The sequence below is a fragment of the Sminthopsis crassicaudata genome, chromosome 6, assembly GCF_048593235.1.
Source record: "Sminthopsis crassicaudata isolate SCR6 chromosome 6, ASM4859323v1, whole genome shotgun sequence".
NCBI classification, from domain to species: Eukaryota; Metazoa; Chordata; class Mammalia; order Dasyuromorphia; family Dasyuridae; genus Sminthopsis; species Sminthopsis crassicaudata.
This window is the reverse complement of record NC_133622.1, coordinates 192,499,246-192,515,426: the sequence shown is the minus strand read 5'-3', so window position 1 is coordinate 192,515,426 and position 16,181 is coordinate 192,499,246. Positions and strand designations below refer to the sequence as shown.

The 16,181-nt window shown below is 40.5% G+C and overlaps 1 protein-coding gene across 1 annotated transcript in view; it reads right to left on the bottom strand.

Annotated features, from left to right (window-relative positions):
- Positions 1-16,181, bottom strand: part of DGKQ (diacylglycerol kinase theta) — a 103,764-nt gene that overhangs the window by 81,188 nt on the left and 6,395 nt on the right. Inside the window, exon 2 of the mRNA XM_074273413.1 lies at positions 6,834-6,913. Within this exon, the coding sequence (XP_074129514.1) occupies positions 6,834-6,913 (80 nt within the window). The remainder of the gene's footprint in view (positions 1-6,833; positions 6,914-16,181) is intronic.

Below are 16,181 nucleotides of genomic sequence, written 5' to 3'. Positions count from 1 at the left end.
TTGACAAGTAAGTTGGAAATAATGAAGTGAAAGAAAGAAGTATAGAAGATTTCTCCTTCCCTTTCCAGCCTTATTATACCTCCCACGCTCTAAAGTCCAGATAAATTCAAATTCTTAAAGTCACAAGTCACTCATCTCAATTTGAATTATTACAGTCACAAGCTATTAATTTGCACCAGTTGCCCTAAACATCTGAAATGGTCTCCTTCCTCACTTCTGCTTCTTGGAGTCTCCAGTTTCCTGAAAGATTCAACTCAAAATTCCCCCTCTTACAAGAGGCCTTTCCTGTTCCCTCTACCCACTCAATCCTCCCCACTAGAAGCTAGTACCTTCCTCCCAGAGGGTTTCCTTGATCTATTTTATATGTTTTGTATAGAACTACACATGGGAACGGTATTGCTCCCATTAGAATCTAAGCTTCTTGAGGGTAGCTACAGTTTCTCTTTTGTCTTTGCAATCCCAGAGTCCAGAACAGTGCCTGACATATACTAAGTATTTAATTTATTGATTGATTCTCAAAGATTTTTGCCTGTGAAAGGGTGAAGAAAAACAGGGTGATATACTGAGGGATGACAAGGCTATGTAAAATTTTTTGTTTTGGTCTGAGGAGGAGGAGACTTGGGCACAGTTTGAGGTAGAAGGAAAGACTGTAAGCCAAGGTACTAAAATTCCTTCAGAAAGAAATGACTCAGACATTGGTCATGTTTCTTACTTCCCATGGCCATTTTCAGATTTTCCTTCTGCCAGAGTCACTCATTAACCTTCCTCCTGTGAGCTTCTGTCTCTCTCATTCTATCCTGATTCTCATCCTTCTCAAGGAGTTTAATACTTAGTTTAATCTTTCCTTCTCCCTCAAACTCTGATTTCATATTTGAGAACTTCATTACACATGGAAATTTTTCCTCAAACTCAGAGCTCCTTCGACTCCCACAACATGTATCTTCTCTGTGCATCAGCTATCTGCAGGGATGGTCATACAACTCGCCATACCACATACCTGGGCCAGATCCATCTTTTGAACAGTGAGATTCTTCACTCTTCAGAATCTCTTTTCCTCCCTTCTCTCCTCTCTGCCTCACTTATCTTCTCTAGACCTCCAGGAACAAATGGCCCTTCCCCTGGCCAAGGCCAGCCCATCTACCTGTTGTCCTTCGTGCCATTACTAATGAACCTTCCTTTCAGTTATTCCCTCTCTGGCTCTCATTTTCTATATCTTCTTACTGATTCTTCCTCTACTGCCTATAAACATAACCAAGGTTCCCCTATTCTTAAAAAAACAAAAAAAAAAACTCTCACCTTAATCCACTCTCCTCTCAAATGATGGCCCTAGAACCAAACATTAAACTTCTAAAGAAGGAAAGGTGAGTAGTATAGACAAAAACTGTGACAACAAAAATCTGCACAGGATGAAAGAGATGGATGGAAAGAAACTGAAGAAGGAGAGGGTAGTGAGTAATTCTGGCCAAACAAGAACTGATTTAACATGAGAAGGAAGCTGCCAATAATGATTGCTAGGACAGGATTTTAGGAGACATAAGAGAGGGTACAAGTCTTGTGTTCTAACAGAGCCACATTTCCAAGGGCAGATAAAGAAAGATCTTAGGGAGTAACAAGATTTAGCTGAATAGGGATGAGAAGTATCAGAAAGGTACCTTTGCATCAACAGGGATCTTAAATCATAGAAATTAGGAGTACAAAAAGTACACATCTGCAAGCCATAAGATTGAGAAAGCTGTCTGGGTCCCCAGCCCAACCAAGTCCTGCAATAATGGAGGGCAATACTGGTGTCTCTCGTCTCCCAATTGGGCCCAGGCTGGAACTGTGAGGACTATTCATGGGCCCAATCCCACTCTAACAGACACAGGAACTTTGACACGCTCATTCCAGTTCTCACACTCTTTGACCCCCACTTCCCCCAATTTTTTTTTAACTTTTTTTTGTTTTATTTATTTTTTTATTAAAGTTTTTTTTTTTTTTTTTTAATTTTCAAAACATTTGCAAGGATAATTTCTGACCCTTGAAAAACCTTGTATTTCAATTTTCCCCCTGGATGCCAAATTTTGTGATCAACATAACCCATTGTATCTCAGAACTCCTGAGTGCAAGAGTTCCACCAGGCTCAGTGTAGCTGGTAGCTGGGATTACACGCTGTGGGCCACCATGTACAATGGCGTTGGGAAGTGGGCATGGCATAGGTCGAGGCTCCCAGGGAGCAGACCAAACTCGCACATGTAAAACCCCTTCAGAGATATCTAGAAAGAAGGCCCAATCAGAAATGTGGCCCAAGAAGTCAGCTTTGTGGCAGCTGATACCCACAGTCCCAGTCACTCCTTTTAATCACAGGCCCCAATTAGGGCATCATCCGACATTGTCTTTCCAAGTTCTGCCTTTGTAGTTTCCCTGCTCCCAAGGCATATAAAGAATGATCTCATCCTGCTTTTACAAGCTATGTGAATTTGGGCAATTAACATAACCTCTCAGGGCTCACACAGTGACCCTTTCTCTTCATGCTGGTTACCTTCCTCTAGATTTGCTCCAACTTCCCAAAGCCATTCCTAAGGATGGTCTCCAGAACTAAATACAACACTAGAAGCCACGTCCCCACCCAAGCCACTGACACTGTGGTCTCCCTCATTCTGTCTCCTAGGTTCCTATTCATGAAGCTTAAGATCTACCCACATTGAGTCAGAAAGAACACTTTTCTTTTGATCCTGGTCAGCAGCACATGGTTTGGCCAGTGGGTGTTCAATGCCAGCATGCTCTGGCCATTCACATGTCTGGTGTGGTCCCTTCCAAGGGTTCCCATTCATCTACACTCTCTGAGGGCAACAAGAAGTCATTACATAACTTTCACCCACCATAGAAGGCAGCCAAGTGTAACGGGGAAAAAAAAACTGGAGAAGGGAGTCTGAAGCCTTCAATCCAGCCAAGGTCACTAGATAGCTGGTGCCCTGAGCTATTATCTTTACCTCAGCTTCTTCTTCTATAAAATAATAGTATTGGGCTAGATGATCCCTAAGGTATCTTCTAGATTCAAATCCAGGAAATTCTGCTAGCCCAAGGTCTTGGAAAATTTACTTGAGAACGAAGGATCAAGAGTTTTGAAGTAGAAGAAAACTGGTTAATAAGTCAGGGGGAAATTTTTAAAGGGTCCAACTGATCAACTCTCAAGAACACAGCCAAGGAAGACCTTGGGAACAAGATGGTCATTAAGAGGCTTCTGGACTGTTCCGAAGACAGTCCTCCGAGAACCTAAGGACCATGGCCATCCCCATCACCACCATCAACAGGTAAGATGAATATGGCACTCACTATGTGCCAAACATTGTGCTAAGGGCTTTACAATTATCATCTCATTTAATTCTCACAACAATCCTGGGAGGGAGATTATTATCCCTATTATGCAGGAGGAAACTGAGACAAATGGATTAAGTGATTAGCCAGGGTCACAAAGCAAATGAGTTTTTCCTATCTCCAAGCCTGAGCACTGCCCCTATAAGGAGCACTGCCCCTATAAGGAGCCCAGGTGGGTCTTGGGGCAAACGGGGCTAGTCCTAGGTGGGGAAGAGAGACATGTCCTCTGTGATCCAAACAGATGGGGGGATGCAGAACACAGTGGGAAGGGGAAGGAAAACAACAGTGTTTAGAGTTCAAGGGAGTAAAAAACAGAGACAGAGGTCCTATGTATGTTAAAACTTCTATAGTCTCACTTTTTTGTGGTTAAAAAACTAAACAAAAATAGTTGCCCATCATTTGGAAATTGGGTGAACAAAGAATGGTACACAAATGTAATGGAATATTATATTTCATTATGTGCACTAATCTCCTTCCACATATGTGCAGTTAAAAAATTATGAAGAATTCAGACAAACCTGAAAAAACTTACATGAACTGATACAAAACAAAGTAATCAGAACCAGAACTATTTACAGGACAATCTGTAATAATGAAAAGGAAATTAAAAACCTTCAGAATTCTTCACCAATGTGGTGACTGATAATGAAGCATGTCTCTCCAACAGAGAGGCTGGTAAACTAACGATAAGGCAGAGATGAGGTTTTTGTTCTCAGATACAATGTGTGTTTGGCTAACTGACATTTTTTGTTATAAAGGAGGGCTCTGACTGGGGGGAAGGCATATTGAGGAGTGGCAGAGATAGGTAAAAAAGGGCATGAATAAAACATTTATTCTACTGAGAGGGAGAAAGAGAAAGAGGAGAGAGAGACTGAGAGAAAAGAATAAACGAATGGAAGGATAAATGACTAAATGGATGAAAAAGTACTTAATAAGTGTTCATTATGTCCTTGGAGAAGGGAGGGAGGGAAAGAAAGGAGAAAAGGTGGGAGAGAAGGAAAGGAAAGAAGGGAGGAAAAAAGGAAGGTAACAATGGAAGAAGGGAAGAAAAGAATGAGAAAAAAGAAATTTCCAGGCCATTCTGACAGATTATGTTTTCTACATGAAGCCAACCTTGCTAAGAATAGGGAGCTTTAGCATCAGGAAATTAAAAACTAAGTGAATTCTTTGGTCATGGATACATTTCAAATAGTGATTAGCAATAAAAACCCATTAAAAAACAAAATAAAAGCTGTGTTGGGAGTTCTGGACTACAGGAAAGATTTTCAGGGAGCAGGAGAAACCACCATTAATGGGCCTTGTTCCATTTTCCCTACTTGACTCTATGATATTGAATATCATAATACCAATAACTTATTACACATCTACTATGTGCAAGCATTGGTCTAAGATCCCAGGAAGGAGCTAATAGGCTGCAAGGAGCCTGGATGGGGTGACAGGAGATTGACTCTTACCACCTGAGCTTAGGAAATCCTCACAGGAGGAGTCCATCCCCCTGCTCGCTGCACAAACCTCCATTCCTGGCAAATGGCCCTCTGGCCCCTGCTTGAAGACCTTCATCAACAGAAAACTAAAGGTGATCTCTGTGCCCCTGAGTCAGCAAGACCATGAAAGAGAACAAAGGCATCAAGAAGTCAAAGGTGCAAATTGCTAAGAAACAGATTTAGGCTCCATTGTAATTTGAGGAAAATTACCTCCTTGGGAAAAAAAGGAGCTGTCCAAAAATACAATGGGCTGCCTCAAAGGCTATGGTTTCCCTACCACTGAGGGTCTTCAAGAGGAAGCTGGACAGCCACTTACCAGGAATATAGAGTGCTGGGATATGGATCGAATGAGAGATGCTTTAAAGCACCTTCTAGCTCTGAAATTTGTGCTCTAGAGGAGTCTTCAGAAAACATGACTCTTACTATTAAATAACCAAAGAGATCTTGGGGGAAAAAATGACTCTTACTATTAAATAACCAAAGAGATCTTGGGAAAGTGACTTCCTTTCTTCAGTTCCTTATGGTGAGACTAATAGGAGTTCTTAAACTAGGAATTTTTGAACTTTTTAAAAAACATGTTTATTTCAACATTTTTCATATTATCCACCTATTTCAATAGCAATTCAACAATTAGTTTCCTTTGTAATCCCACATATTTTTTCTTTATGCATTTAAAAATATGTTCGGGGGGGCAGCTAGGTGGCACAGTGGATAGAGCACCAGCTCTCAAGTTAGGAGGACCTGAGTTCAAATTTAGCCTCAAATACTTAATACTTCCTAGCTCTGTGACCCTGGGCAATCACTTAACCTCAATTGCCTCAGCAAAAAAAAAAAAAAAAAAAAAAAAAAAAAAAAAAAATATATATATATATATATATATATATATATATATGTAATGTGCTCTCCTGGCAGTTACAATTACTAGCTTAATAACCGGTAGCGCACTCAAGAACAGCCATGTGTAATCTTAAAAGCCTTTATTATACCTACTCACATAATGCCCTAACTGATGCCCTGACTTGTTGGTTCCCAAGTGAACACCTGGTCAGAAGACCCATGTGTTCACTACCAAAATCCTTACCTCTTTCGGCTACCCATCTTGGCTTGGCCACCCAGGCTAGGAAGCCAGGGTGAACAGCAGGAGGTTAAAGAGGCCAGTTGCTGCCTGCAGTGGGCTTATATAGGGCCTGTGAGGTCACACACACAGCCAATCAGCGAGAGAGTCACCCATTACGAAGCTATCTCAATATGGCCAGGATCCCGCCCAAGGGCAGTCCTAATATCCACAGAAATTTCTGGGCCTCAATCCCGATGCACTGTGTCCGCCCATTTAAAGGGCCCTTACATATATATATATATATATATATATATATATTTTCTCATAAAGGGGGCATAGGTTTTCCAATGGGGCCAATACTTCAAAAAAAGATTAAGAGCACTTGAACAAAATGGTCTTAATTCTCTTCTAGCTTTTTCATGATATGACCATTACAGAGAAATGGGAAGAAAGACATGGAGCTCCACCCAGTTCTGACTGGGACACTTCCCCTGCCATTTTCCCACCCTCAAGTCCAGGGGAAGCAAGAGCCATTACAGAGTCATCAATGCCCAATTAGAATCCTATTAACAAAATTTAAGTCCACAATTCAAATCTTATTTCACTTTAATAATAATTGTATACAATTATTCAATAACAACTATCTGATAATAAATAATACAAGGTACTATGATGAAATTTCTAGCACCATGATGATGAACTAGTATCCAGACCCCAGGAGCATCTTGGCCCAGTGATACTTTCATTTAAGCTTGTAATATAATAAAAGACACACACACACACACACACACACACACACACACACACACACACACACACACAGAAAGCAAAGTAAGTTATTAGAACAACCAATGATTTCATCATCGTTATGAAAAAAAAAAAATTAACTCCACCCATCTATAAATAGCAAACTTGGTTAAGTAGAGCTTTCTACTCACCCTGACCAGGCTTGGAGCAATACAGGTACACGGGATCTTCACGTGTTTCAAGCATTTCTCATGAGACATAAAATTGCAGACTGTGGAAACAAAAAACCTTTGTAGACTCAATAATGTCTTGGGAAAGATGCAATAATAGGAACTGAAAGGAAAGCTAGAGACAGTAATATTGGACAATAATATTCCCGATTTCTATTCTGCTTTAAGGTTTATAAAGGGCATTTCTTCCTCACAACAACCTCATGAGGAAGGTAATCCAAGTATTACAAAGGGGGAAAATGAGGCTCAGACTTACCTGAGATCATAGGGCTAATATATATTGAACTCAGAACTTGAACTTGGAACTTCACCCAAAGACAGTTCATTTGACTAGCAACAGGGACTCAAATTTATGCTGCTCTAGTCAAAGCCTTTCAGGAATTCCATAAAATGGAAAATGGGAGCCCTACATGCTAAATCCAAATTCCAAAGTTGTCACAGCCACAGTAGCAACATGAGTCCCTGTGGCAAGTTTGTGTCTCCTTGCCACCAGTGTCATCAGCATTTCCAAAGCCACTGAGGACACGGAGCAAGGGAGAGGGAGTGAAAAAATGGAGAGCTGGTAGAGAAGGGCCAAAACCTCATGTATGACTCTGGAAAGTCCCTAACTTGTGACTATTTGCTTCTATAAGTGGTAATCAGCAAACAATTCCAAATTAAAACATTTCTGAGGTACCGCTTCACTGTCACAGGATTGGTTAGAGAAGAGAAAAATGACAGAACTCAACATCACTAGGGCTTGAAGTAAAAAAGTGGATTCATTTTTATTCCATCTTCTTGCTACAATTTAGCAAATGGTCTCTAAGAGATGGTAGGGCTAAAATAATGCACCACGCTGCCCTTAATCTAGGAATGATCCTCATTAGGCCGAGCCTGAAGAGCAAAGACTTTTGCTCATCACATACTAGAAGCTTTTCTAGTTCAGTAGGATCTGCCATAATTGGCATCCCAATGGCATAGCCTTGAAGAACCTGGTTCACCTCCAGGCCACAATAAAGAGACAGAGTAGAACCTTAGGGGGAAAAAAAAATCAGCAGGTAAAATTTACAAAAAGGCTGTTTTCCTGCTAACAAAAGTAAAGTTGTTCAATAGTGGAAGGCATTGCCTTTGGGAGTTTCTGATCAGAACAGATATTCTGTGAACGTAATTTGATCAGGGATGCTGAAGGACTCCTGGCACTGGGCAGGATGCTGACCCAATGACAGCATGAAATAAACAATGAAAGAATTACAATTCCCATTTTACAGATTGACAAATTTGAGATTCAGAGATAGTAAATACTTTGGGTCAAGGGCATACAAGTAAATCAGTGTCAGAGCGAGGATTTCAATCCGGGTATCCTGACTCCAAATCCAAGGCTTTCCCCATGATACTAGTGATTCTTTACCATGTTCTTATGTGTGGGTCATGGCTAGATTTCAGGGGGTCCATAAACTTAGATGGGAAAAACTAACACCTTTATTTGCACTGATCTCTAACTGAAATTTGGCATTTTCTTCAATTACTTAAAAATCTGAAGTTCCACTAATTTGCTCAAGGGATCCATGCTACCAAAAATAAAATAAAATAAAAGGTTAAGAACCCATAGCTTACGCCAACTAAAGGAGCTCAGAGATCCCAGCTAGAGCCAAGACTTGATGTTCTACTTAATGCCCACCCATCCACCCACACACACACATGCCCAGCCCACCTACCAGCTCTGCTAAGCTGATTAGCAGCATGGGAATGTCATCCTCTGAGAACTGAGTCTAAAAATCAATCAAAATTTTCAAAGAGAAAAATCTGTAGCAATTCTTTATTCTACTGGAGATGGCAGAATGAAGCAAGAGCATTTGGAAAACATGCAAAAACCAAAGACAATGAACAAACAGAAGAAATTACAGGGAATGAGGTGGATGGCTTTGGTTACATAATGCTTTAAAAATCTGTATAACAAAAATAACCAAAAAAAAAGAAAAAGAAAAAACCCCAACCCAATATGACTGAGTTAAAAAATATATATCAGATTAGGGGTAAAATCATTGTGGAAAATAAGACAGACAGAAAAACATATAGAGAATTGATACAATTCAATATGTTCAAGGGAAACACCCAGTCCCCATGGATAAGTGGTCAAAGAATAAGAACAGGCAATTTTCAAAAGAGGAAATACAAATTATAAACAATCACTTAGAAAAATGGCCAGCCCCCCCTCATGATAAAATAAATGCATATTAAAAGAGCTCTGAGGGCACTCCTGAGATGTACTACGGGGTATTATGGCAAGATCACTGCATTTGGATTCTAATAACTCAGGTTTGAATCCTAAGTCCGATTTTACCGTATTATCTGAACAAATGACTTGCCATTTTTCTGGGACTCAGTTTTCCTCTTTGTAAAAATGGAGTGGGAAGACGTGTGAGGGAATAGGGGTGGTATTAAGATATATTATTGATAAAGTCACTTTTGGCTTCTAAGCCCATTATCTTAATATCTTCATCACAGTGGAAAAATAAACAAAAAGTATTAAGTTTAATATTGGTAGAAACCTATGACAACAGGTCCCCTTGGATACTCCTGGTGAAATTATAAGTCAATTGAATCTTTTTGGAAAACAATCTGACAGCATATTTAGAAAAAACTAACCGTGCCTTTTTGATCCAATAATTATTTGATCCAATTATTATGCATATCCTAAGAATATCAAAACCAAAAAAGAGAAAATAATACCTTTTCAAAGATATTTTTAACTTTATTATAATTGTTTCTAGTAAAGGCAGCATGTATTTGTAATGACAGTGACTTACCAGTTCAACCAGTGTTGAACTAGAAGCCAGGAAGTGTTGGGTTCAAATGCTGATTCATGTTGACCAGTTATGTGACCATCAGCAAATAGCAAGCTCTGAGACACCTCGATATTTACCTGCTAAATTATAGAAAGGATTTGACCTAGAGAGTAAACAACATTCAACAGATAGAACACTGACTCTGGAGTTGGGAGAATATAGGTTCCAATTGAAGCAGTAGATGCCCATCAATTAGGGAATGGCTGAACAAGTTGTGGTATATGAAAGTTCTATAAAAAATGATGAAGCTGATTATAGAAAGGCCTGGAGATTTTACATGAACTGATGCTGAAACAAGCAGAACCAGGAATACATTGTACACAATAACAACAAAAATGGGCGATGATCAATTATGGCAAACTTGGTTCTTTTCGGTGGTTCAGTGATCCAAGGCAATCCCAATAAAGTCTGAGCAGAAAATGCCATCTGCATCCAGAAAAAGAACTAAGGAGACTGAATATAAACCAACATATGCTAAATGCACTTCTTTTTTTCTGTTTTTTTTTTCTCTCTCCCATGGTTTTTCCTTTTTGCTTTGATTTTTCTCTCCCAACATGACTCATAAAGCAATGTGTATTAAAAATAAATAAACTTACTACCAAATATATATATATATAGGTTCCAATTCAGCCTCTAACATTACCTCCATAACTGTGGGCAAGTCACTTAACTTCCCTGAGCCTCAGTTTCCCCATCTGTAAAATAAGAGTATTTGACAAGGCTTTCTCTGAGGTTTCTAGATCAATAAGCCTATGATACTATGTGATGTCAACAATTAATAAGAGCTCCTCTGTGCAACTGTAATAGTGACAAACTACCAAGGAATGACTGAACAAATTAGGATGTAGCAATTTTATGAACTAAAATAGCTATTACAACTACTATTTGCAAAGTCCCTTTAACAAATTTTATCTCACACCAACCCTGTAAGATAACTGCTATTATCATTCTCCTATTATAAATGAGGAAACAGGGAATGAGAGGGAGAAGTAGTCATAGGTAATAGTAATGGTAGTGGTAGTGGGAGGGGGTAGAAAAGGGAGAAGGAGTTGTAGCAGTGATAGTAATTGTAGTAGTAGTAGTAATAGTAGTTATAATAGTAGTATTAATAGTAATGTAGTATTAGTAGTAATAGTAATATTTATCTAGGTCTATAAGGTTTGCAAAGCACTTTATAAACATCTTATTTGATCCTCATCACAACCATGGATTGTATGTGCTATAAATATCTCCATTTAACAGCTAAGGAAACTGAGGCAAACAGCAGGTTACTGATCTGACCAGATTCACACAGCCAGTATATTTATCAAAGGTAGAACTTATACCCAGATCTTCCTGATTTTGAGATTTTCTCTCCCTATTTGCTTTGCTGTACTGTCTCTCACTATTGCTATAAAAAAAAATATGAGAAATATAAACAAATATATTGCCTCTAGGATTAAAAAAATAAGCTCCCCAGCTTGGCATTTGCAGCTTTCCACAATCTGGCTCCCACCTACCATGCCAGATTGATTTCTCATTATTCCTGTCCATGAACCCTACGTTCCAGCCAAAGTGGCTGCTGGCTGTTCCCTGAACATGCCTTCTTCTGACACTGGGTTTTTACCCAAGATATCCCATGCCTCCAGTGCACTTCCTATCTCATCCTTATCTTGCTTTCAGAGTCAACTCTGATGCTACTTCCTCCAGGAAACCTTCCCAGTTCCCTGTCTCCCTTCTCCCCTTAGTTCTCCCTCCTTCCTCAAACTGATGGCTTCCCGAACCCTCTACCCCATATCCCAAGGAGAATATAAACTTTCTGAGAACAGGAGACTGCCTTCTAATTTTGCCTCTGTGTTTTCAGAGCCTGGCACAGGTCTTGCCCAAAATTATGGAACATGTTATGAGCTAGTACATTAGCCCCCCGCCTTGTTGGCAGAAGGGGGGAACTATGGGCATGAAGCACAACCCTTACTGCTGGAGGATTCAGTGATCAGTTTTGCTGAACTAATTTTTAAAAAAATTTTTCATTCTTTTGTCTTTTTAAAAAAGCTTTTTTATTTTTATTAAAGCTTTTTATTTTCAAAACATATGCATGGATAATTTTTCACCACTGACCCTCGAAAAACCTTGTGTTCCAATTTTCCCCTTCTTTACCTTGCCCTCTTCTCAAAAATTTTTTTTTTTTTTTTAAATTCTTAATTATAAAGGAAAGTTCTTGGGGATGTGAGAGAAGTAACACGTTGGGAAAGAAAACTGATTTTTGAAAAAAGATATAAAAATAATTTAAAGGAACACAGATACACAGAGTGATTGAACAAAGAAATATAATGGGAGGAGACATAGCTTTGCACAGAAAGGAATTTTACGGTGTTTGTTGGATGTTGACACAGGAGTCACTGATAAACCGATACAGTTATTTGTCTTTTTTAAAAAAAGGAAGCTATAAATGTAAGCTTAAGTAATTGAGGTTTTTCTTCTGAGTAAGTTCCAAATAAATTACAGTTCAGTATTATTCTTTGAGGATATCTGATTTCAACAAAGAGATCTGCCCCTCTCTTTCCTTCTTCCCTTTAGGACATAGCTTAACAGCTTGATGTGTTGTGACAAAATCAAAACCAACTTACTCAAGCCTGGTTGGCTAAGCCATTGTGGTGAGCCTCTCCTTGAGGGTCAGACACCTAACATGTGTGTTGTCCTGGGCCCACACTCCACGCCTGCCAACTTGACCTGGCATGCCAGGGCTTCTGCTGTGTTGATCTGACCTTCTGAGACTGGGGGCACTGCCACGCCACGGCTCAATTCCACAAACTTTTATTCAGCAGCTACCATGTCTCAGTCCCTGTGCTAACTTCCAGGGATGCAAAAGGGGTAGGGTGGGAGAGAGACAAGGAAAGACATGCTGGAATTGAGGCCTGAGGGACCTGGGTTTAAATCCTGGCTTTGGTATTTGCTGCCTGTGCCTTCCATCATGGATTAGTCTTTTGATTGTTCTTGGTCCCAGCTTTATTCATTCATTTATTTAACCATTTATTAATTCATTCATTCATTTAGTTACTTATTTTTAAATAAAGATTTTTTTTTTTTTAATAAAGCCCAGTTTCTTTACCTCTAAAAGGAAATGGCCTCCAAGAGCTCCTATTGGCCTTATGATAGGCAAGGAAGCTTTATCCCCCAACTTGCTGCTGGGATGGAAAAAAACCCTTTCTGCAGACAGTTAAACAGAAGAAGGGAGTGGTCCCATCTATCTATACTTCCAGCCTCTCCACAGAACAGCCATGCCCTCTTCTCTACACCCACCCAAAAGCTCAGGCTAGGAGTCTAGATCCAAATTCTGGCCAGGCTCTGCTAAAAACTGTTATGTATAAACTTGTGAGCAAACCTCCAGGCCTTTCCTAAAGCCAATTTTCTCTGGGACTCCAGTTTCCAAATGGCCACATGGGAAGAATGGTCTTTGCCCTCCCCTATCTCCCAGAGGTTCAAGGAAGAGAACTGAATGGCAGCAAAGGGCTGGGAGCCCTTCAGAGCACTGAAGGAATGGTTGTGGGGGGTGGGGAGTCAGGTATTAGTCACCAGGCACCTCCCCAACCAGGCTGGGTCTGACTTCCTCACATTTATAGTCAGGGGACGTCTTCTGGAGGACATCTACCTTCAGGGCTAACCCCAAGCCAGCTGCCTGACTTTCTGAAAATATAAACATTCCCCAGACTGGTTTTGCCACCAGCCTGGAGTTTTACAAATGAACCATCTTCTTTCCCCTTTGAATTTTTGTTCCTTATACTTTCACAGAGACAACCTAGCAATTAATCCTCCCACACGGCTAGTTTACAATCCCTCTTTTGACCATAGTTACTAAGCAATCTTTCTACGGTGTCAAATCCTGGACTGGCAGAACAGGTTTCCCAGAGGCAGTCCCAGAACCTCACCCACCTCCAAACCTGAGGATTCGGATGCGGATGCAGATGGGGTTGGGGCTGTCCCCAGAAGAGTAGTTTTTGTAGGGCAAGGCTCAGGTTTCAGACTTCTCCACCTCTCTCCAAGATCCTCCCTTCCTCCTGCCCCAATAATGCCGAGGGGGGGATGGACATACATACATACACATATATACACACACACACACACACACACACCCCACTCCCAGATGGAGAAGCCTTTGGAAATCAGACACTTCAAATCAGACATCCTAAAGGATGTCATTTGGGATTTCTTTTTAAAGTATAATATACACGTTAAGGCCCCGGTCTTATCATCTAAGCACCATGTAGGCAAGGAAACGCCTTCATTGTCTCCAAGCTGGTGCCTGTCCTGTGTGCTATATTTTCAGACAGTTTCAGAGACAGGGAATAGTGGAAAACATTCTAGATTTGGAGCCCCAAGTTCTAGTTCAGGGTGCTGGCTTCCCAAATCTTCCTGTCTTTATAGTCAAAAAAGGATGGTGAGGGGCTCCCAACTCAATAAATTCAAAGCCTTCCTCATCTTTCCCCCCACAAAAGATAAAAATGACTTTTTCCTCCTGAAATCTCCTTTTGGGGACTTTTCAACTGTCACATTCTCCCCCCACATTATACTTATATGTGCTGTCATATTTCTTACCCAAACCAGGGGTTCTGGATCATTGTTTGTTTGATGGCCCCCTCTGGCAGTATGGTGACACAGAGCTCTTCTAAGAATCATTTTTTTATACGCATAAAAAAAAAATAAAATAAAATATACAGACTTATACTAAAGTACAATAACAATAGATTTTTTTTTCAAAATCAGTTTTCTGACTCCAAGTTAAATAGCCATACTTAGTAGATCCTAATTCTTTGAAGGTGAGGAATGTTATTTCTAGTCGTTTTATCCCTAGCTTCTTGCAAACAATAGGAGCTGAAATGATCTCAAGGCTGTGTGGGCACAGGCTTCTCAAAGAGAGCTGGCTCCCGGCATGGGGCTTGGTCCTTCCCAAAGCAGCTTGCCCCAGCCTGGCAGAGACTCCTACAAATGTTCCTCTGGGTGACCTCTTTAACTCATAAACCTCTCAGGGTGACTTCCCTGGGAGGTAAGAAAGAGAAGGAGGAAAGAGGTAGGGAACGTTTCTTCCCACTTCCCTGGCTCTGACTCATTTCCTGAAATGTCAGTCTGCCAGGTAGGCTTTTCCACTCCACGTGGCTACTCCTTGGGAGGTTGTGCAGGTCTCTTCATCAATGCCAACCATCAACAGAGGCAACAAAAAGGAACAGAAAAAGAAAAATGTGGTTCTGATATAACAGAGAGGAGTTCTAGCTACAGGGAGCAGAAAAACTACTTCGAAGGGTCTCACTCTACCTCTAAATCATTGTGATCTCTGGTCTCAGTTTTCTCTTCACTGAAATGGGGAAAACAAGTCCTACTCTGCTTCCTCCATGGGATTGTTGTAAGGATCAAATGAGATAATGCACAGAAAAGAGTTTTATAAATTATAAACCTCTGTCCATATGGGAAGAACCGTTATTGCTTTAATTGGGAAATATCTAGTCTACAGCAAAGAATGGCTGCAAATTCTTTGACTGAAGAACAACATATTACAAAAAATAAAACAATTCTTAGTATTCTCAATATTTCATAACTAGCTGGGACTTGGGGAAGGGAAGGGATGGGACCAGACAGGGTGTCCATCCATTCTCAATCCCTGCCTCTTAAATGTTGGAGATGACAAGTCATGAAACCTGGATTTTAATCCTGTCTCCACCATTAACTCACCATCTGACTTGAGTCAAGTCACTTCCCTTGCTTGGGACCTCAGTTTCCCCATCAGTGACATGATGAGATTGGCCTAGATCAGTATTTCTTTACCTTTTTAAAAAAAAAGGTTGTGAATTGTATTTCATTATAGTTGATTTCTTTAGTTACCCTATTTTATGCACTTAAAAGTCTGATTCTGGACACAGGCTTCCCCAAACAGCTGCCAAGACACAGGGAAGGTGAAAAGTCCCTTACCCAATAGTCTCTAAGATCCTTTCCAGCCCAGACACTTCTCTGTTGGACTGTGATCACTGTTGGGAAATTCATCTTGATATTGAGCCAAAATGCTGCTTTTCCCTGCCTTCTTTTATGTCTCCTTCATAGTTCTGCTTTCTGGGTCCAAGCAAAACAAGTGAAATCCCTTTTCCATGCAATAATGTCTTGCATTTTCCCCCCAAGACTTCTCTTCTCCAGAATCTCCAACTGATTCCCACATTTACTGCAATCTCCTGCCCATTCTACTTGCCCTGCCCTAATGTGGCAGTCGGATGCCCCAAACATGGTACCCAGTACTGAAGACAGCATCCTATCCAGGGACTGACTATGGGATGGTGGATGAAGGCCACTTCACTGGCTCCATGGACACTGCTGACGGTGAGAAGTTTTTGGCTGCTGTGGGCTCTCTATGCCCCATGATTAGGACCTGCCATTTTCTCAAGTATCCAAATATTTCAAGTATCAAGGGTACTTTGCCCACAAGGCAAAATGGGCAGGGCTGTGTTGTTTCATTCTTTGTATCCCA